The sequence below is a fragment of the Camellia sinensis genome, chromosome 1 (genome assembly GCF_055761805.1).
Source record: "Camellia sinensis isolate YWXY chromosome 1, ASM5576180v1, whole genome shotgun sequence".
NCBI classification, from domain to species: Eukaryota; Viridiplantae; Streptophyta; class Magnoliopsida; order Ericales; family Theaceae; genus Camellia; species Camellia sinensis.
In genome coordinates, this window is record NC_138961.1 from 185,772,693 (window position 1) to 185,795,033 (window position 22,341).

General features: G+C 38.4%; 1 protein-coding gene across 4 annotated transcripts; it reads right to left on the reverse strand.

Annotated features, from left to right (window-relative positions):
* Nucleotides 1-248: 248 nt before the first annotated feature.
* LOC114303061 (uncharacterized) lies at nt 249-3,846 on the reverse strand. 4 transcript variants are annotated; one of them, XM_082868242.1, is made up of 7 exons: nt 2,780-3,846; nt 2,243-2,318; nt 2,035-2,139; nt 1,641-1,753; nt 1,413-1,471; nt 1,026-1,131; nt 249-589 (listed from the first exon to the last, which is right to left on the reverse strand). In XM_082868242.1, exons 2-7 carry the CDS (start codon nt 2,253-2,255, stop codon nt 584-586), a joined length of 402 nt encoding a protein of 133 aa, XP_082724368.1. In that variant the 5' UTR covers nt 2,256-2,318; nt 2,780-3,846; the 3' UTR covers nt 249-583. The 4 variants fall into 4 exon arrangements, with proteins under 4 accessions (XP_082724368.1, XP_082724364.1, XP_082724372.1 ...); XM_082868238.1 differs by having other exon boundaries at nt 2,035-2,143; nt 2,780-3,839; XM_082868246.1 differs by lacking the exon at nt 2,780-3,846 and having other exon boundaries at nt 2,243-2,750.
* Nucleotides 3,847-22,341: the final 18,495 nt, after the last annotated feature.

Here is a 22,341-nt window from a genome sequence, read left to right on the forward strand (position 1 = left end):
CAAAAAATTTGGTCGCCATTTGTTACTTTTCGCGACCAAAACTTTTGGTCGGCAAAAGTGAGTTTCCACGACCAAGAGCTGTTTTGTTCGGCAATAGATGTATTTTTTGCGACCAAAACTCTTGGTCGGCAATTATCATTTTTTGTGAAAAAAATTTATTTTGGATGCCGCGACTAATAAATTGGTCGCCAAAGCAAGAAAATAATACACCTGTATATTTAGCGAATTCATAATCAAAACAGGACGAATTCATAATCAAAACAGGTTTTATTATAAAATTTTCTATATCCAAGTTTCAACACATAACTCAGTAGCAGCAACATTGATTCCAAAAACAAGGAACGATTCACAAAACCCTATTCTAAACCCCAAAAACCAAAAAACAATTCATTCCAACAAAAATTTAACATAATCAGCATCAATTTAAAAAAAAAGAACATCTGGTGTTAACAAGGTTGAGTATTGTTGTTCTTTTTTATGTAGGGCATCCAACTCCTTTCTGGCCTCTGCAAATCTCTCTTTGTTGTACGTGTCAACAAGGTAAACTTCACCAGCATCTGCCCTATGGATGAGGCGGTATAGACTACCCCTGTTCCACAAAATCAGGATTTGTGCAAAGTTAGCCTTCCATTACTTGCTTTAGATAGAAGTAGTTCAAATAATAAAATAATTCAGGAAGCAAATTGCTAAATTCACAACAATTTTGACTGCGTCCAGGAACCCCTCTCTCGTTGCAGTATCAACCCATGTGAGAAGGATGGCAGTGGCACAGCCATCAAGACTGCGGGACAATGCATTAGGAACTAAAAAATGTCTTTACCTTCGTAGATATTCTGTCACGATTGACTAATGTGGCTGTTGTGTAACCGCACCAATGAAATCGTATGATTTACTTAATTTGAGATTCAACAACTCAAATCGGATTGTTTTGGATAAAACTCGTATCGAATTGTGAATCGCAAGATTCTAACAACCATTGATTTTAGAGATAGGAGAGAGAGATGTAATGGGAAATCAAGATTTACCTGATAGATGGGTGCTCTCACTGAACCAGATGTTGCCAGCAGTCTCCTCCCATTAGCATCTAAAGCCATTTCATGTCTATGTTCAGAGTTATCACGATTACAGAACCTACATAATGGAATAGACTCAGGTTACCAAAGCTCCTTATTCATACTCATATATGTATTGAAAGAGTCACATGCAGAAAGATATAAGTGGCAGGGTTGTTTCTGTACTTTCACAATATGACTGTCCCAAAAAACAAAAGGTACAGATTTGACAATGGGCTTCACTTAAGAATTAAAACCACACCTTCCATCAATCTTGACTCTATTAAAATTTCAACTAATAGTAAGCCTAAATAAACGATAAGATTACCATAACATTGAAGGGTTAAGCAATTCAAGTACCTGCTGCAATTTCTTGACCAAAGAATTTTACCTTGGTTTTGCAAGCTCCATTCAAATATCTTAAGTAGAAGCTAATTTGGTGAGATTACACATATATGGCTAAGCATAAGAATATAATCCAACAAGCTAGCTAAAACAAATAACAAAATTTAAAAGAATAAGGTAGAAAGTGCTTTTTATGCATGACCCTAACTCAAGCTAAAAATAAGAGGAAACAGAGGCACTTGCCTTTCCATCTATCCCCAAGCTAAAAATACTTGTCTCATCAGGCCCAAAAAGAACAGAGTTAATAGCAGAATCATGAGCCGGCCACCCAGTAATTTGTAGTCCGGCAGACATATCTTTGCCAAATTAAGATGTATACATTTGTTGCGCATGTCTTGTGTGCAGCATAAGATTGGGGACAAGTTTCCTTTCAAAGTAGAAATGTTTAATCCCCCCTCCCTCCCTCCAGCTCTGAAGCCCCAAAAAGAAAGAAGATGATTCCTTTTTCATGTTTTTTTACTTGGTGTACCAAAGAAGTAAAAGCAACACGTTTGAGCCTCAAAAGCAAAATGTGTAACACTTAATTTTAGAAATATAATAACCATTCATACATAAACATAAAATACTACAAGGATACCGAACATATGAATCATTCCATCAGTTGCAGCAGCTGCTAAAATCTTCCCGTTATGGTTGAAGCATAAGGAAGTAATTGTCGGAGGACCTTCACCAAGGGGAAGGACTGTCTTCAATAAAGTTAAGAAATATTAAGACATAATAGCTGTCAGTCAGACAAATTGACTTTCTACAGTAATGTACAATTTGTGGGACAAACAAGGGCATACCATAGCCTTCCATGTTTTCATGTTCCAGACAGTTAAGCTTGCAAATCCCAATTTATCCATATAACTTGTGCCATGCCTATAAAGAAAACTAGGTCCTAAGAATGATTCATATTCCAAAAACATAAATGATAAACAAGTATGATGATAACATCTAAAAACATTGATTAAAAATGGGGATTGGTGAAGTTTTTTTTTAATTTTTTTATCACAAGTAGTCAATTAGTAAGTTACATAAATCCTGCAACTCAATAGAAAGAATTTAACCAATTACAATAGTACTTAAAAGGACAAAAATATACAGTACAGTGGAGAAATAGATTTAAAAGAAAGATACATTCATCCATACAGTGTCAACCAAAGAATCTCCTGCATTAATTCAAATAAATAGTACCAAACATGTGCATTGCACTTTTTAATCATGCAAAATCCATCAGTAATTAGGTATACGTATATCAGAATGACATAAGGCAACAATTATGATAAGTCAATATATATTGTGTCTTGTATAAGCATTCAACTTAGCAAAGTCCACCATACCGTGCTTTTGCTCAGCTGACACTCTCTGAGCCTCTACCAACTCTTTCAAATCTTTCAAATCTTTCGAAACTGATTCTTTCAAATCTTTCATTTCCTGAAGAACAAAGTTGGCAATTCATTAAGGACAATAGTTGGGTTAAGGCCTGTCTAGCAGAGTTAAGACAAAAAATAAACAACTTAAAATCATTATCATTATGATGTAAATAACCCAAATAATTAAAACAAGTTGATATATGGTGTAAATCTCTGTTACATAAACACTTCATAGTGTGAAATTCTGTGTCAGATAAAAAAAAACAAAGATGGGTAAGGATATGTTTTATACTAAAATATTATTAGTGATGTTCAAAGTAGAAGTTCCTTATCATACCCTTTCAACATGTTTCTGTGCTACATGGATACATCCAAATGATTAAAAGAAAGCCATATCTAACAAATTATGTTACATATGAAGTTCCTTATATAGTATGGTGGAACCAAACTAGGATTCATGTTCATTAAGAGATCTTACGTGAATTTTTACGTGTTGTCAAGCTTAGATAGTATGGTAGAGTTAAAGAAAAACTGGACAATAAAGCAAATCACTGAATTCACCAATAGACAAAGAATAATTTGTATTGCACTCTTTTTTTTTAATCAGCAACAAAAATTATCATTGCACATATTTGCACAAACTATTCTTTGGGTATACAGCACTAAAGTAATTTGGGTATACAACAAAAATAAAGCACTAAAGTCTGATTGCCTACAACCTCCATTATTACAAGTTCCACACTGTAATATGGGTATACAATTTGTCCATTAAAAAAATAACAAGAGCCCACAAGTAATTTCACGAAGATCCTTCTCTATTGTCATGTCTATTACAAGAATAAAGTTGCACAATTAACAAAGGCAAACTATATCACGATGATGTTTTCTGCGAAAATATATTCCCTATTATTAAAGCAGGAAACAAAAAAAGACTGCATAGATCAAGGATAGGCAACAAAAAAAGGTATCTCAAATGACTTAAAAATGCAACCAAAGTTCAGCCCGTACAAAATTTCTACTTTATCTGTACATACCAAAAAATGGGGATGATGGGGATGATGTTCTACTATGCTTTACTTGTACATATCAAAAAATGAATAGGAAAGATTACTGCAGGAATGAATAGATGGACGCACATATGCCCACGCATGAGTCACCTTAGTTTCAGAAAATTTATAGATATTTATAAAAGAAAAATGCATACTGGTATTTGGAATCATCTCTGTAGCACCCCACCACTTTATTGAAATAGAAAACTAAGATAAAGCATGATAGATCATAGAAAAAACCCATAGATGGTTCTTCACTGCGTGGGCTTTGAGATTAGCATTCTTATTCTTTTTATTAACAATACTCATTACATAGTTTGTAATCTGGTTGGTAACATAATCAACATGAGTCCCACCCTTAATTATCTTTCTGCTTATGACCAAATCAACATTTCTGCTTATGACCATAGGAAATATTTTGTATAAGCAGACAATCCATCATACATGTTACCACTTCATCACTCTGCAGAATGCAGAATGCATGAAAGACAAATCAACATGTTCTTAATTTAGTAACCATTTAACATGAGGCTAGCTTGAGTTAGGCTTTTGCAGATCATATTAAAAGAGTTCATGACGAAGTGAGGAAATCAATCACTATTAGTATGGAATCCTATGCAACAACAAATCAACATCTGCCATCACTAGGTCGAGGCAAGCTACGGCCACCCCAAGGTGAAGGCAACCAAGGCCAAAGCCAAAGGAAAGAGCCTCCTCTGCTGACATGCCACTAAATCTCAATACATCCTTCAACATCTCATAATCTGTATAGACTCCACCAAAGTCAACATGAGATCTATCATATTTAAAGAGCAGAACTTTGAATCTTAGATGTAATCTTAGATGAAACCCAATAAAAATGTACAACGTTGAATCATATTTAAACATCTAAACAAGCGATGTGTAAACTTTGTGTCACAGAAGTTTAATGGGTTGTTCACAAAGATGCCACACTATGAATTTATAGATTGTGTTGATCATCTCTTCAATATTCTAGCTGATGGAAGAATTATACAGGAATAGGAAGTGCAAGTATATAGTTATACATTTTTATTTTCTTCATTCAAGTTCACATGTTTACTTACCACAAAAAATTAAATTAATATTATTCACATTCTTTCTACAAGCAACTATTTTTAGTGAAAGCGCATCAAATCGATCCCCAAACAAATAACTACAACATTTAGAGGAATTATAGTGTAATTATATATGAATCTTTTACTTACATCCCATGCATGCTGGATGTAAAATCTGAATTGTTAGTTGCAGGAATCTTTTACTTACACTATAAAATCTGAATTATATTGTCAGAAAGTCTCCAGAACTCAGAGAGAACCCATCCTTCTTGGAGGTTGCCACTCCCTGTGTACATAATATGTTAGGTCAAGTTGCCAAGAGATAATGCAGCAACCTCAACAGGAGTAACTACTATAAACACAAAAAGGGTTAAAAATGAAAAAAGGCAGCTCCAACTAAGAAATCTAATCATTCATATAAATAAGATTTGAGACAATGTATTGCAGCAATTTTTTTAATAACTAGAAGCAAGACAATAAATATTTTTTTAACTAAAAATTTATAACATGAATATTTAATACTGAACTTAGTTATGCCATCCTACCAATATCTCTGAGACACCAGTTGGACCCCATGCAACTGAATTATCAGATGAGGAAAGATCATAAAAAGGTGTGCATGTCTCCAAGTGCTTGCACATGCACGTGTGTGTGTGTGTGTGTGTGTGTGTGTGTGTGTGTGCGCGCGCGCGTGTGAGAGAGAGAGAGAGAGAGAGAGAGAGAGAGAGTATATATCACCAAGACTGTGTATTACTCACTTGGGAACAATTTCCACACTTGGGTCCAGACCATGATTTTCTAACCTTGAAACAACATTGAACATAATTTCAGAGAGAGAACCCCCATAATTAACATAGGAAAATGGAAATAATTAAGCAGCAAGCTAGATACCTTTGGCTGGGTAAGTTGAAAGGTTTTGGAACAGCAACTTTTCCCAAAACAGTCATGCCACCTCTTCTGGTGGAGGATGCCCACCTGCAACAATGACCGAACAACGTTAACGCATACAAAGCTGTCCACAAACTATGAAATAGCATAATTTAAAAAATAAAAAACATAGTTTTTTACAATACTTGAACAGAATTACATTAGAAGATGGAGGAAACCAACACATGACTCCTCTGATAGACACTAAAATATATATATACACAATAGGTGTACTGAAATCCATCTTGCATACACTTGGAAGGCACAGGTAAAAACTCACAATTCAACAACCATATAATATAAAAAGAATCAGAACGTCATAGCCCTCAATAATATATATGCCAACTACTAGAAATTATTTAAAACAACAAAAAATACATAATTAAAATTGGAACAAGATCATGATTTTCCTTTTAATAAGTAAATTTGAAACAAGATCATGCTATTAGACATTTGCATGTAGAAACATTAACTCCCCAATTAGACATCCACAGAGGGAATGGTTTGTCCATAACCAAATGGAGGCCCAACATAACAAATCTCTGATACAGAACATATCTAGGCAGATCTTGTAGAGGAATTATAGAAAGAAAAGAAGGCAAACACAGTAACAGACACAATCTTTGATGTGCCCTAGAGAACACCACAACTAAAAAGAGTGGAAATATATTGCCACAACAAGGTTAACATGGTTCATGAAAAAGTAACCCATGTCAGAATGAGATGAGAAGATCCACCGTCACGATATATGGACAATGGTAAACTCATTACCCTCACATATGCTGGCAATGATGTTGCATAATTATACATATTACCTAAATTAGTATGAAGCAAGAAAAATCAACACAAAAACAAATCTAAGAGGATTCTCGGCAATCTTAAACCACATGTGATGTAGCTAATCCATCAGGCTGCAATTCAAAATTCCTTGTGAAGGAAGACAAGAAAAATAAAATTCTAATATCTTTGATTAGGGTAAAAACAAATAAACAAAAATCATAGAGGTTACAGTAAGAAAAAGTATTGATCCATTGACATGTATACTTAATGTAGGAATTGAAAATATCCTAAGACGTCTAGGCTTCTACAATACAATACATTCATACATTCATATTAATAATCGAACCCAAATCGAGCGAGTAAAGCTTCTTTCCCTCAGCCAGATCCCACAACAAAATAACCCCATCTTTCCCACCACTCGCACACAACGACCCATTGGGCATCATGTGTCTTGGTTATAGTTTGGATTTGTCTCCTTCTGAGGATCTCTCTCTAAAACCAGTTAAGTATCTTAGAGAGGATGTGACAAATACCATGGAAAACTCTCAACTATAGCCATCAAGTCATAAGAGCTTAGTCATCCAAGTCTGTGGTTATGATCATATACATGTACCCACAAAAACATAGAAACAAAGAAGCAAGGCAAATAAAGAAGGTAAGAGTTTCATGCTAGCTTATAGAATGGCTTAATTGTCTAAAAACTATATTAGAATGGTTCTTCAATTACCATAAGTAATTCTAAAAGGTATAATGTTGAAAATTGCATACTTACATGAATAATCAGCACAGGACAATTAACATATGGGATTTTGTCAATGTTCTGCACACAGTTAACACATACACCATTCTAGAAGGCTGTCCATATAGCGACCCCGGTCTTTTCCCATTTAATTATTGTATCCGGACTGTTCCGTAGATTCTGTCATTGTATAATGGTTGTTGTTGTTATTCCTTATTTTCTCATTTGGAATTATAGGATGTGTTGGGCAGGTTTGTTTCAGGTTGGTTGGGTTTAGAAACCAAGAGTTGCTGTCCAGGTTTTTGGTTCTTCGCTCGAGCGAGGAGTTGTTCGCTCGAGCGAGAGGTAGTGTTTGATTTGGACCTGTAGCTGTGCATTCTTGGCTCGAGCGAGCTTTTCTTCGCTCGAGCGAGTTAGTTCATCCTTCGCTCGAGCTATAGTATCTTCGCTCGAGCGTGTGTCTGGGTTCAGACCTGAGGGTTTGAGTTCTTCGCTCGACCGAGCTTTCTTTCGCTCGACCGAGCATTTGAGTTGTTGGCTCGAGCAAGGCTTCCTTGGATCGAGCGTAGTTTCTCTGTGTCTGGTCGCTCGAGCGACCAAGTCTTCGCTCGAGCGAGCCTGTCCAGTTTATATACACAGCAGTGGGATTTGATCAGTCTTTTCATTTTCTTTTGATTCCAAACCCTAGGTCCGACTTCTCTCTCTCCCTACTCACCTTCTTTCTTAGATTTGATTCACTTAGGGTGTGTTTCTACCCTAGATCCTTCATTAAAAAGATAGAGTGGGGCAAGGGCTACCATTTAATCTGAGCATTTGGCGATTTGGAGCACTTTGGTATTTGGGCACTCATCTCTTTCTTCACCTTTTGGGTTGTTTTCTTTGAGGTAGGGATTTCCTACTCCATTTTATAGGTTATGTTCTAAGTTTTGGTATTTTAATATGTTGGAAATACTTTGGTAAATTTTGGGAAAAACCTTAGTGGAATTATTGAATTGATTTGTATAAGTAATTCATGGAATTGGGAAAAGATGGTTAAATTCATGGAATTGGGGAATTCATTGATTAAATGGCATAATTGGATAATTTGAATCATTTGTCTATTGAATTGTGGACATAGTTAGTTTCAGTTTAGAAATAATTGTTTTGGGCTATCGGTGGAGGATAGTCATGATTGTTGTAGACATTGCATGTGGATTAGGAATAACTGGAACTAATCACATTGGTTAAGTCATTAATTTTGACTGTGGCATTGATACAGAAAATACGTGTATTGATTGAGCATTGCATTTGCATACATTGTTTGTGTGTGGGAGGAGATAGGGGATGTACTCCACGGTTTAGGGGAAGATAGGGGATGGACCTCTAAACCGGATTTTGTTTGGGAGGAGATAGGGGATAGACTCCATTAGCATCACTTTTATGTGTGCTTATTTATATAGAAGTGTTTTATTGATACAACACTAAAATGTGTATCAATCTGGAAGTATGAAGTGTTTGATTTGAGCTTGAGTCTCATTTGTTTGTTGATATTGGAAGGATGTGAATATGATATATGTGATTCACTGTTGCAAGTTTGGCCAGGTTCTGAGTCATGTTGATAAAATTGGAAAGTAAAACGTATCTTAGACAATAGTGTCATGAGAGTGTAAAATAAAGTAATTGATTATCTTGGTTACCCATCTGTTGAATGCTATTGCTTTATTCATTGCTTATATGTGGTTTAGTATATTTCTACTGGGCTGTGGCTCACCCTTTATGGGAACATCATTTTCAGGTTCAGGTGATAAACTACCTCCAAGGAATTAGCTTGGGAGGGTTTGGCTTCTGGATTGAAGAAGACTACTTTTAGTTAACTGTTTTAAATTATTAGTACATGTAAACATTCAAGCCCAGGGCTTTTCTTGTATTGAGTTAGAACTCATTTTTTTTTTTTGTATCCAAGTGTTGGCTTGGAAAGATGTAAGCCTGTAGGGCATTTTATTCGATGATACATGTAATGCTTTATTTTGTAATACTCTGATGAATGAATTAATAGATTGTCTTCTTTAAATAATGAATGTCAATGATATATATAATGGGTTAATTTTGAGGGCGTTACAGTCCATACCCAGAAGACTGTCCATACCCAGTTTCAATGTTTTTGATTGCCACACACCTTCCTAGAAGACTGTCCATACCCAGAATAGTCATACCTATGCAAAAGCAAACATAAAACTGTCATTACTTTGCTCAACAGATGACAACATAACATTTTGATTCTTGGAATAGAACAGCGGAACATAACAGCTACATTGTTTTCCCTTTATTCTGGGTATTAAATTTTCCATTCAAGTAGCTACAGTGCAACCACTAAGGGCATGTATATATGTATAAATGTATGCAAACTAAGGTGATTTGAGTTATATGATGAGAGAAGGCAAAGTTAACCACAAGGTCTGCCGAGATGAGACTTCTAGGGCAAAAGAACATCATTTTAAGTCAAAAATGGAGTGTGACAACCAACCTATAATATATATAGGGCAGGACTATAGATCCGTAACAACATTCTTTTCATTTTATGATTCATATCCTATAAAGTTCTAAAACTTACAAACTCTAAATAAAGAGATAAACGATTAAATCAAAACTAAAGTCCCATCAATATAACAAAATCTCAAGTAAATAAATTTGCAAAAATCTGAGTACATTCCAATTAAACCCTAATGCCAGAAAGGGGATAAAATCAAAACTGACACATAATTAAACCAATTTTTCATTTTCTTTTACACTGATCAATCTCGTCAACTCCTTCAAAGCACCCATAATGATAACCCCAATTTCCTATAAATTAAATTGTAATTAACAACCAAAATCACCCACGGCCTCGGATATCAGTACAGATAACCTCTAAAGCAAATAAATTTGCAAAAAACTGATGACATTCCAACTAAACCCTAATGCCAGAAAGGATCAAATCAAAACTAACACAAAAAATCAACCAAAATTTCATTTTCTTTTTACATCAAATTGATCAAAACACTCATAAAATTTCCATTTTGAGTAAATTAAAAAGTAATCAACAACCAAAATCACCCACAGCCGAGAGAGAGAGAAAGAGAGAGAGAGAGAGAGAGAGAGACTAACAGTGGTATTCTCCGATCGTCACATCAGCGATGGTGAGGAAAGGAGGGGCTAACGGCGGCGGTGGTGAGGGCTTTCGGCGGTGAGGGCTGTCGAAAATGGTAGAGCGGCGATGGGTTGATTCAATGTGAGCAACCTGTGTAGTATAACGTCTGTGTGTGTGTGTGTGTGTGTGTGTGTGTGTGTGAAATAGGTTTGAACCGAGAAATGATTGACCGATTGTTACAAAACATTTTTATTTTTCCCTAAAATATTTAGTGACTAAATTATATTTTGGTGACAAAATTATTTCTTCACTAAAGATAAAAATATTGGCCACAAAAATAGTTTTGTCACTAAATGATATTAAAATATCACCAAATTATTGGTGACAAAAATATATTTGTCATTAATAATTTTATAATTGGTGACAAATTTTTTTATCACCAAAAGTCTATTAATTTTGGCGCCCTTCGAAAATATTAGCGGGAAAATATTTGGTGACAAAAAAAATATAAATAATGACGAAATATAATTTTGTCACCTATTTTTTTTTATTATGATTTAGATTGGTGACGAAATTTTATTTTTGTTTCTAAAAATGATACATTTGGAGACGAAATATGATTTTCGTTATTAAAAGATACATATTTTGTGACAAAAAGAAATTTTGTCATTAGTTTTCGTCTCTAAAGACTATTTTTGTTGTAGTGTCACCATCCCGAATCGTGTACTTACACTCACCCAAAGTGTTCCACAGCTTGATGGAGCGGTCTCGAGAAGCAGAGACAATTTGGTGGAGAGTGGGCACCGATTGAGAGGAAGAACACAGAGAGGGAGAGGGCGGACCGAGAAACAAAGAGAGAGAGCACCGATTTGATTTTTATTTTTTTTTCTGATTTCATAGTACAAAACGACATCGTTTTTAAATTAGCGACCAAATTTATTTGTTGCCAAAAAATTTCATTTCCCGCCCCCACTAAAAATCAAATTTCCCTCCCAAACTTTTGGCGACCAAATGACCATATTAGTCGCAGAAAATGTACCTTCGCCGACAAACTTTTTTAGTCGCCAAATCTCAATAAACGGCGACTAAAATATTAGTTGCTAAAAGTACTAATTTGGCGACTAATTTTTTTTGGTTGCTGAAAATAAGTTTTTGGCGACCAAATTTTTGGTCATCAAAAAATATGTGACCTTCCGCGACCAAATTTGTAGTTGGTCGGCAAAAGCATACCACTTTCTGCGACCAACTCTTTTTTTGGTCGCCAAAATATAACCTTCTGCGACCAATAATATTTGGTCGCCAAAAATAATGATCATTCGCGACTAATTAATATTTGGTCGCCAAATGTTATTTTTTCGCGACCAAAATTTTTTTGGTCGGCAAAAGTGGTCGCCAAATGTGTAAATTCTTGTAGTGATATTTTGCCTATCCATTCATACAAAGTGTTTAAAGAAGCTCTCAAATCTCTTCAAATGCAGCTCGCATGGAGAATAAGTGTTAAAATAGTTATTGTAGTAGCTATCATGTTGAAGGAATTAAAATGGACAGAAAGTAGCTACAATAACCAACAAACCCTTTTTGAAGAGCCCATTACAAATGCACTTAGCTAGTTATTATGGAAGATTTGTTTTTTTGCTAATGTTTTTTTGAGTTTTTATGAAAAGATGATAAAGGAGGAGAGAGGGAGAAGGAAATTGAGGAGTAAATAACTTTTTTTTAACGTTTGGCTAGTGATTTTGACCAGCTAAATTTGGCTAGGAAAAAGTAGGGGAAAGAAAAAAATAAAATAAAATAAAAATAAATTAGAAATACGCCTTTAGAGATTTGATTAAAATACAAATCACTTTTTATTGTTCTGAAAATTACATTTCACCCCCGGAGGTTTCTAATTTCATAACAAATCGCCCACTTTTATTAATAATGTAACGCCCTCAAAATTAACCCATTAAATATATCATTGACATGTATTATTTAGAGAAGACAATTTATTAATTCATTCATCAGAGTATTACTAAATAAAGCATTACATGTAACATTGAATAAAATGCCTTACAGACATACATCTTTCCAAGCCAACACTTGGATACAAAAATATGAGTTCTAACTCATTACAAGAAAAGCCCTAGGCTTGAATGTTCACATGTACTAATAAATAAAAACAATTAACTAAAGGTAGTCTTCTTCAATTCAGAAGCCAAACCCTCCCAAGCTAAGTCCTTGGAGGTAGTTTATCACCTGAACCTGAAAATGATGTTCCCATAAAGGGTGAGCCACAGCCCAGTAGAAATATACTAAACCACATATAAGCAATGAATAAAGCAATAGCATTCAACAGATGGTTAACCAAAATAATCACTTACTTCATTTTACAGTCTCATGACACTATTACCAAAGATACGTTTTACTTTCAAATTTTATCAACATGGCTCAGAACCTGGCCAAACTTATAACAGTGAATCACGTATATCATATTCACATCCTTCCAATATCAACAACAAATGAGACTCAAGCTCAAATCAAACACTTCATACTTCCAGATTGATACACATTTTAGTGCTGTATCAATAAAACACTTCTATATAAATAAGCACACATAAAAGTGATGCTAATGGAGTCCATCCCCTATCTCCTCCCAAACAAAATCCGGTTTAGAGGTCCATCCCCTATCTTCCCCTAAACCGTGGAGTACATCCCCTATCTCCTCCCACACACAAAACAATGTATGCAAATGTAATGCTCAATCAATACACGTATTTTCTGTATCAATGCAATAGTCAAAATTAATGACTTAACCAATGTGATTAGTTTCAGTTATTCCTAATCCACATGCAATGTCTACAACAATCACGACTATCCTCCACCGATAGCCCAAAACAGTTATTTCTAAACTGAAAATAACTATGTCATCAATTCAATAAACAAATGATTCCAATTACCCAATTACGCTATTTAACCAATGAATTCCCCAATTCCATGAATTTAACCATCTTTTCCCAATTCCATGAATTACTTATACAAATTAATTCAATAATACAACTAGGGTTTTTCCCAAAATTTACCAAAGTATCCCCAACATATCAAATCACCAAAGCTTAGAACAAAACCTATAAAATGGAGTAGGAAATCCCTACCTCAAAGAAAATAACCCGAATGGAGAAGATAGAGATAAATGCCCAAATTCCAATGTGCTCCAAATCACCAAATGTTCATATTAGAATGAAGCCCAAGCCGCCCTCTATCTTTCTTACAAAGAACTTAAGATGGATTCACACTAGAAGTAGATGAACACCTAAAGAGAAGATGAGTTTTGAGGGAGAGAAGTCGGACCTAGGGTTTAGAACCAAAAAGAATAAGAAAAGGCTGATCAAAACCCGCTGCTGCGTATATAAACTGGACAGGCTCGCTCAAGCGAAGACTTGGTCGCTCGAGCGACCAGACACAAAGAAACTACGCTCGAGCCAAGGAAGCCTTGCTCGAGCCAACAACTCAAAAGCTCGCTCGAGCGAAAGAAAGCTCGATCGAGCGAAGAACTCAAACCCTCAGGTCTGCAATAAGACACACGCTCGAGCGAAGGAACTATTGCTCGAGCGAAGGACGAACTAACTCGCTCGAGCGAAGAAAATCTCGCTCGAGCCAAGAATGCACAGCTACAGGTCCAAATCAAACGCAACCTCTCGCTCGAGCGAACAACTACTCGCTCGAGCGAAGAACCAAAAACCTGGACAGCAACACTTGGTTTCTAAACCCAACCAACCTGAAACAAACCTGCCCAACACATCCTATAATTCCAAATGAGAAAATAAAGGACAACAACAACAATTATACAATGACAGAATCTACGGAACCTAAGTCCGGATACAATAATCAAATGGGAAAAGACCGGGGTCGCTATAACCTCCCCCCCTTCAAAGAATTTCGTCCTCGAAATTAAGCATAAGTTTTTGAAAACAGATTTTTTTTTTAACAATTCATTAGTAAACATCTTGACCCAAAACTGGTCATTTCATCTCTTTATCAAGAGGCATCTCATATTAAATATATAACACAACATATATCTCAACCTGTATCATTATTATGCATTATTCCTTTCAATGTTAACAATCCCCATATCATATTCAATTGCATGATATATATAACACACTCAGCAATGTAATCAACATATGCAATGCTATACTAAACTTCTATAATGAAGCAAGTTTCAAGATACACCCATTTACCAAAACATACTCAACGTTTTACAACTTAAGATATATGTAAAGCCCTTAAGTTCAACAATATTACAAAATCTAAATACAAGATTACAAATGAATAAACATGTCCGGGTATTTTTCGCGGACTTCCAATTCACGCTCCCAAGTGGCTTCCTCCATTCCATGATGTTTCCACAAAACTTTTACCAAAGGGATGGTCTTGCCTCGCAAAACTTGATCCCGCCTATCCAATACCCGAACCGGTCTCTCCTCATACGAGACATCCTCATCAACCACTAAATCGGTCCAATCCAACACATGTGATGGATCCGGCTCATACTTCCGAAGCATACTCACATAAAACACGTCATGTACTCCGGACAACTGCGGCGGCAAAGCTAAGCGATAAGCAGCCTCGCCAATCCTCTCAAGGATCTCGAACGGACCACTGAACCGAGGGGACAACTTCCCACTCTTCCCAAACCTCATCAAACCCCGTCTAGGTGATATCTTCAGAAAGACATGATCACCTGCCTCAAACGCCAAAGGTCTCCTCCTACGGTCGGCATACGATTTCTGACGACTCTATGCTGTAACAAGCCTCTTACGGATAAGCTCAACTTTCTCCGTCGTTTCTCTCACCAACTCTGGACCCAACAGAGGTGCATCACCCACCTCGGCCCAACACACAGGAGATCTACACGGTCGGCCATACAAGGCCTCAAATGGTGCCATACCGATACTAGACTGGAAACTGTTGTTGTAGGCAAACTCCACCAACGGCAAGTGCCTCTCCCACGACCCACTAAAGTCTAGAACACAACCCCGAAGCATATCCTCAAGTATCTGAATAGTACGCTCGGACTGTCCATCAGTCTGAGGATGATAAGCCGTGCTAAAGGTCAACTTAGTGCCTAAGGCACTCTGCAAACTCTGCCACAACCTGGCAGTAAAACGAGGATCTCTATCTGAGACGATCGTCACTGGGACCCCGTGCAATCTCACTATGTCCCGAATATACAAGTCGGCAAGATGATCTACCGTATCTCTCACGCGCATAGGAATAAAGTGCGCCGACTTAGTCAACCGGTCTACAACCACCCATATAGCATCACTACCCCGCTGAGTCCTCGGAAGACCTACAACGAAGTCCATAGTGACATGCTCCCACTTCCACTCGGCAATAGGCAAGGGTTGCAACAAACCCGCTGGCCTCTGATGCTCGGCCTTCACTTGCTGGCAAGTAAGGCACTTAGATACGAAAGCTGCCACATCTCTCTTCATACCCTGCCACCAAAACTGGCGACCCAAATCCCGATACATCTTAGTGCCTCCCGGATGCACCGCAAGGCGTGAATGGTGGAACTCTCGGAGTACTTCCTCTCGGCAAGACTCCGGCACAAACAGACGGTCTCGGTATCTTACACTGAGGTCGGGATACACCGTCAAACCTTTCTCAACCTTTCCACTGGAAATCTTCTCACGGAGAGATTCTACCACAAGGTCACCTCTCTGAGCCTCTAACACTCGAGTCAGAAGCGTAGGCTGAACAACAACAGAAAACAAGGCCGCAGCCTCAACGGATTCGCCCAGAAATAAATCAAACTCCCCAAGTGCACCCAACATCTCCCATTCTCGAATGGCTATACTAGCTATGACACCAAGAGGTTTCCTGCTAAGGGCATCGGCCACCACATTGGCCTTTCCCGGATGATAATGCAACTCAAAGTCATAATCCTCTATGAACTCCATCCACCTCCTCTGCCTCAAGTTCAAGTCTTTCTGTGTAAACAAATACTTCAAACTCTTATGATCCGAGAACACCTCGAACCTCTCACCATAAAGATAATGCCTCCAAATCTTCAAGGCAAATATTACAGCTGCTAACTCTAGATCATGTGTAGGGTAATTCTGCTCGTGAATTTTCAACTGACGTGAGCCATAGGCAACTACCTTCCCCTCTTGCATTAACACACAACCCAGACCCTCTCGTGAGGCGTCACAATAGACTGTATAACCCAACCCTCTCTCTGGAATAATCAATACTGGAGCGGTAGTCAGTCTAACTTTCAACTCCTGAAACGACTTTTCACAAGTCTCACTCCATACAAATTTGACTCCCTTCCGAGTCAGTCTAGTCAACGGTGATGCTAATCTGGAGAAATCTTTCACAAACCGACGGTAATACCCAGCTAATCCCAGAAAACTGCGGATCTCAAATACACTCTTAGGCTGTGCCCAATCCTGCACTGCCTCTACCTTGGATGTATCAATAGACACTCCTTCACCGGATACTACATGGCCTAAGAATTTGACTTCTCTCAGCCAGAACTCACACTTCCCAAACTTGGCATACAGCCTATGGGCTCTAAGTAACTCAAGCACCACCCTCAAGTGTGACTCATGCTCCTCCTCAGAAGGCGAATAGATAAGGATGTCGTCCACAAAAACGACTACAAACCGATCCAAGAATTCCCAGAAGATCCGGTTCATCAAGTCCATAAAGACTGCCGGTGCATTGGTGAGTCCAAATGGCATCACCAAAAACTCATAATGGCCATACCGCGTACGGAATGCCGTCTTCGGAATATCCTCCTCTCTGACCCTCAACTGGTGGTAACCTGATCTCAAGTCTATCTTAGAGAAACAATAGGAACCCTTCAACTGGTCAAACAGATCATCTATACGAGGCATAGGGTACTTATTCTTAACCGTAGCCCGATTCAATTTTCGGTAATCTATACACAGTCTCAAAGCGCCTCCTTTCTTTTTAACAAAGAGAGCTGGTGCTCCCCACGGCGAAACACTAGGACGTATAAAGCCCTTATCTAGCAACTCCTGGAGTTGGATCTTCAACTCAACTAACTCAGCTGGGGCAAAACGGTAAGGTGCCATAGAAATCGGCGCCGTGCCGGGCACCAGATCAATAGAGAACTCAATCTCTCGATGCGGTGGCAAACCAACAAGATCCTCGGGAAAAACGTCCGAATACTCACAAACCACCCTTGGCAACACAATCTCAGTCTCAACATCCTCACTAATCGAGAGGTTAGCAAGTAGACCACTAAGCTCACTCCGTCCTCGTGGAACATACCCCGGTGGCAACACATCACCAACCCGGTCCCCCAGAAAATGAAAATACTCTCCGCTCACGGTACAACAAGTGACCCTCTGGCGGTAGCAATCAATAACTGCCCGGTATGACGATAACCAGTCCATACCCAAAATAACATCGAAACCCCTCATAGGCATAACTACAAAGGAAAATGGGATTCTATGATAATCAACCTCTATATCACAACCCCTAATGCCTTGTTTCAAAATCAATTCACCCCCAAGAGGTGACACTACACAAATAGGAGATGCTAGCTGTGCTAACTCCAACTCCAAAACAGATGCAAATGCAGCAGACACAAAGGAATGAGATGCACCCGTATCAATCAAAACATTAGCAACCGAGTTGCAAAACAAGAAGGTACCTCTCACAACTGAAGGTGCTGGCACAAGATCCTGCGCGGTAACAGCATACACGCGCCCAGACGACCTCTGATCAACTTGCTCAACCCTAGGAGCATAAGATTGCTGCACCGACTGAGACGATGAAGCCCCTCCCTGATTGGCCTTCGAGGCCTGACCCGACTGAGCTGGCTGCTGACCCTGAATCGGCCTCAAACCAGATGCACCAGATGTGCCACCCAACTGCGGGCAATACCTCTTCATATGCCCTGGCTGACCACACTGATAACACGAGAGTGGCTGACCTCTACCCTGACTCTGGCTCTGAGATCGAGCCGAAGAAGATGCTGCTCTCTGAACTCCTCCCCTCTGAGGACAAACTGAAGACTTGTGGCCCAGCTGGCCACACTTGAAACAGGTAATGTCCCCCTGACTGCCTTTCCCCGAACTAGCACTCGGTACAGGAAAAGTCGATCTAGAAAAGCTACCCTGAGACTGCTGGGGATTAAAACCCTTCTGTCTCCTACCATCATTCTGACCATCCTGACTCCTCTTGGAGCCCTTCTGCCCTTCCTCCTCCTCCTGCATCATGATTTCCATGTGGGCTGCAGCATCAACCATACGCCCATAATCCCGAATCATAGTTCCCCCAACTCTCAGCTTGAGGCCACGCCTCAACTTCTTCTCAAACTCAATACAACGGCGTTCCTCAGACGCCACCAACTCAGGTGCAAACCTGGACAAACTAGTAAATGCAGCCTCAAACTCGGCCACTGAAGAACTCGACTGCTTAAGCTGACAAAACTGGTCTCGCAGCTTCTCCCTGACAGCTGGAGATAAGAACTTCTCCTAGAAAGCATTCACAAAAGCCTCCCACGTACCTCCTATACGCCCCTTAGTAAACTTCCACCACTGACTTGCATCCTCCTTCAACTGGAAAGATGCCAAGGTCACTCTCAACCCCTCGTCTTCGATGCCAAGCATTTCAAACGTCTTCGTTATCTGTTCGAGCCATTCATCTGCCTTAAGCGGCTCTTTTGGATCACCCACAAATTCATCCGGATTAGACCGGAAGAACTCCCTCTTCAGAAAGGAAGGTCCTGCATCAGCAGCAGCAACCTGAGCTTGATTCTCAGCTCTGAGAATGCCTACTGACTCCCTGAATGCTCCTGCTATCTCTCGAGCTAAAGCGCCCATAGCCTGCTGGCCTACTGGCTCGGCCACATTAGCCTGGCCAATTCCCTCCTGAACTGCCGGAATCTCCTCTGGCACAGGCACCTCCTGCCTACCCGGCCTACCACGCCTACCGCGTCCTCGTCCTCGTCCTGACATCCTAATAAAGGAAACAGAGACATTAGCACATTAATAAATGTGCCGAAGCTAAACACTTGCGTCCTAATGCAATGGACAACAATAATACATTCCACGTAAGCACATAATCACATAAGCACCTACGAATTTCATTCCCGGATAATGATAGTCCCAATGCGTTACTATAGTTCCGGTTGGAAGCAGCAGTGATCAAGTGCCTTTCCAACAAGACTACTAGAAACTCAAGGGTCCAATCAACATCCCAGAAACTACATTCCATACCCACATAATCACATAAACATGTTATCACATAAGTATATAACATTACCCTAAGTCTCTATCAAACGAGACAAACCCAATGTGATGCTAATCACGTCCCACGTACCCAAAGTATTCAAACCCGGTACGCTCTGATACCAAGTTGTAACGCCCTCAAAATTAACCCATTAAATATATCATTGACATGCATTATTTAGAGAAGACAATTTATTAATTCATTCATCAGAGTATTACTAAATAAAGCATTACATGTAACATTGAATAAAATGCCTTACAGGCATACATCTTTCCAAGCCAACACTTGGATACAAAAATATGAGTTCTAACTCATTACAAGAAAAGCCCTAGGCTTGAATGTTCACATGTACTAATAAATAAAAACAATTAACTAAAGGTAGTCTTCTTCAATTCAGAAGCCAAACCCTCCCAAGCTAAGTCCTTGGAGGTAGTTTATCACCTGAACCTGAAAATGATGTTCCCATAAAGGGTGAGCCACAGCCCAGTAGAAATATACTAAACCACATATAAGCAATGAATAAAGCAATAGTATTCAACAGATGGTTAACCAAAATAATCACTTACTTCATTTTACAGTCTCATGACACTATTACCAAAGATACGTTTTACTTTCAAATTTTATCAACATGGCTCAGAACCTGGCCAAACTTATAACAGTGAATCACGTATATCATATTCACATCCTTCCAATATCAACAACAAATGAGACTCAAGCTCAAATCAAACACTTCATACTTCCAGATTGATACACATTTTAGTGCTGTATCAATAAAACACTTCTATATAAATAAGCACACATAAAAGTGATGCTAATGGAGTCCATCCCCTATCTCCTCCCAAACAAAATCCGGTTTAGAGGTCCATCCCCTATCTTCCCCTAAACCGTGGAGTACATCCCCTATCTCCTCCCACACACAAAACAATGTATGCAAATGTAATGCTCAATCAATACACGTATTTTCTGTATCAATGCAATAGTCAAAATTAATGACTTAACCAATGTGATTAGTTTCAGTTATTCCTAATCCACATGCAATGTCTACAACAATCACGACTATCCTCCACCGATAGCCCAAAACAGTTATTTCTAAACTGAAAATAACTATGTCATCAATTCAATAAACAAATGATTCCAATTACCCAATTACGCTATTTAACCAATGAATTCCCCAATTCCATGAATTTAACCATCTTTTCCCAATTCCATGAATTACTTATACAAATTAATTCAATAATACAACTAGGGTTTTTCCCAAAATTTACCAAAGTATCCCCAACATATCAAATCACCAAAGCTTAGAACAAAACCTATAAAATGGAGTAGGAAATCCCTACCTCAAAGAAAATAACCCGAATGGAGAAGATAGAGATAAATGCCCAAATTCCAATGTGCTCCAAATCACCAAATGTTCATATTAGAATGAAGCCCAAGCCGCCCTCTATCTTTCTTACAAAGAACTTAAGATGGATTCACACTAGAAGTAGATGAACACCTAAAGAGAAGATGAGTTTTGAGGGAGAGAAGTCGGACCTAGGGTTTAGAACCAAAAAGAATAAGAAAAGGCTGATCAAAACCCGCTGCTGCGTATATAAACTGGACAGGCTCGCTCAAGCGAAGACTTGGTCGCTCGAGCGACCAGACACAAAGAAACTACGCTCGAGCCAAGGAAGCCTTGCTCGAGCCAACAACTCAAAAGCTCGCTCGAGCGAAAGAAAGCTCGATCGAGCGAAGAACTCAAACCCTCAGGTCTGCAATAAGACACACGCTCGAGCGAAGGAACTATTGCTCGAGCGAAGGACGAACTAACTCGCTCGAGCGAAGAAAATCTCGCTCGAGCCAAGAATGCACAGCTACAGGTCCAAATCAAACGCAACCTCTCGCTCGAGCGAACAACTACTCGCTCGAGCGAAGAACCAAAAACCTGGACATCAACACTTGGTTTCTAAACCCAACCAACCTGAAACAAACCTGCCCAACACATCCTATAATTCCAAATGAGAAAATAAAGGACAACAACAACAATTATACAATGACAGAATCTACGGAACCTAAGTCCGGATACAATAATCAAATGGGAAAAGACCGGGGTCGCTATAAATAAATTATCAAATTACTTAACAGTTTTTAATGATGTTAAAAATATGTTTTAATTAATAATTTTGATAATTTTATTATTATATAGGAGAACAATTATGCTTTTGATTTTTTTAGTTAATTTTGTTAAATAAATTTTTTTTCAAACCGCAGCAGACAATCTGTATTTCAAGCAAATCTCAGGAGATATATTTGTAATTTATCAAAAAAAAAAAAAAGGCAAATAGCTATATCTCATTGGAAAATTTTAGATGGTCCGTTGGAATTATTTTTTTAATATTTTGCCTTGTTTCTAAATTCTAAAATCATCCACATAAAGAGTATAACCAAGTTAGACTGATTTGAGGATTTCAATAACCAAAGTTTGATAGTCCATCGCCGTCTTCTAGCTATTGAATATGGGAGACTAGAGAAAAATCAAGAGCGTGGCATTCTTATATGAGAGAGTGAGAGAGAGAGAGAGAGAGAGAGAGAGAGAGAGAGAGAGAGAGAGAGAGAAAGTA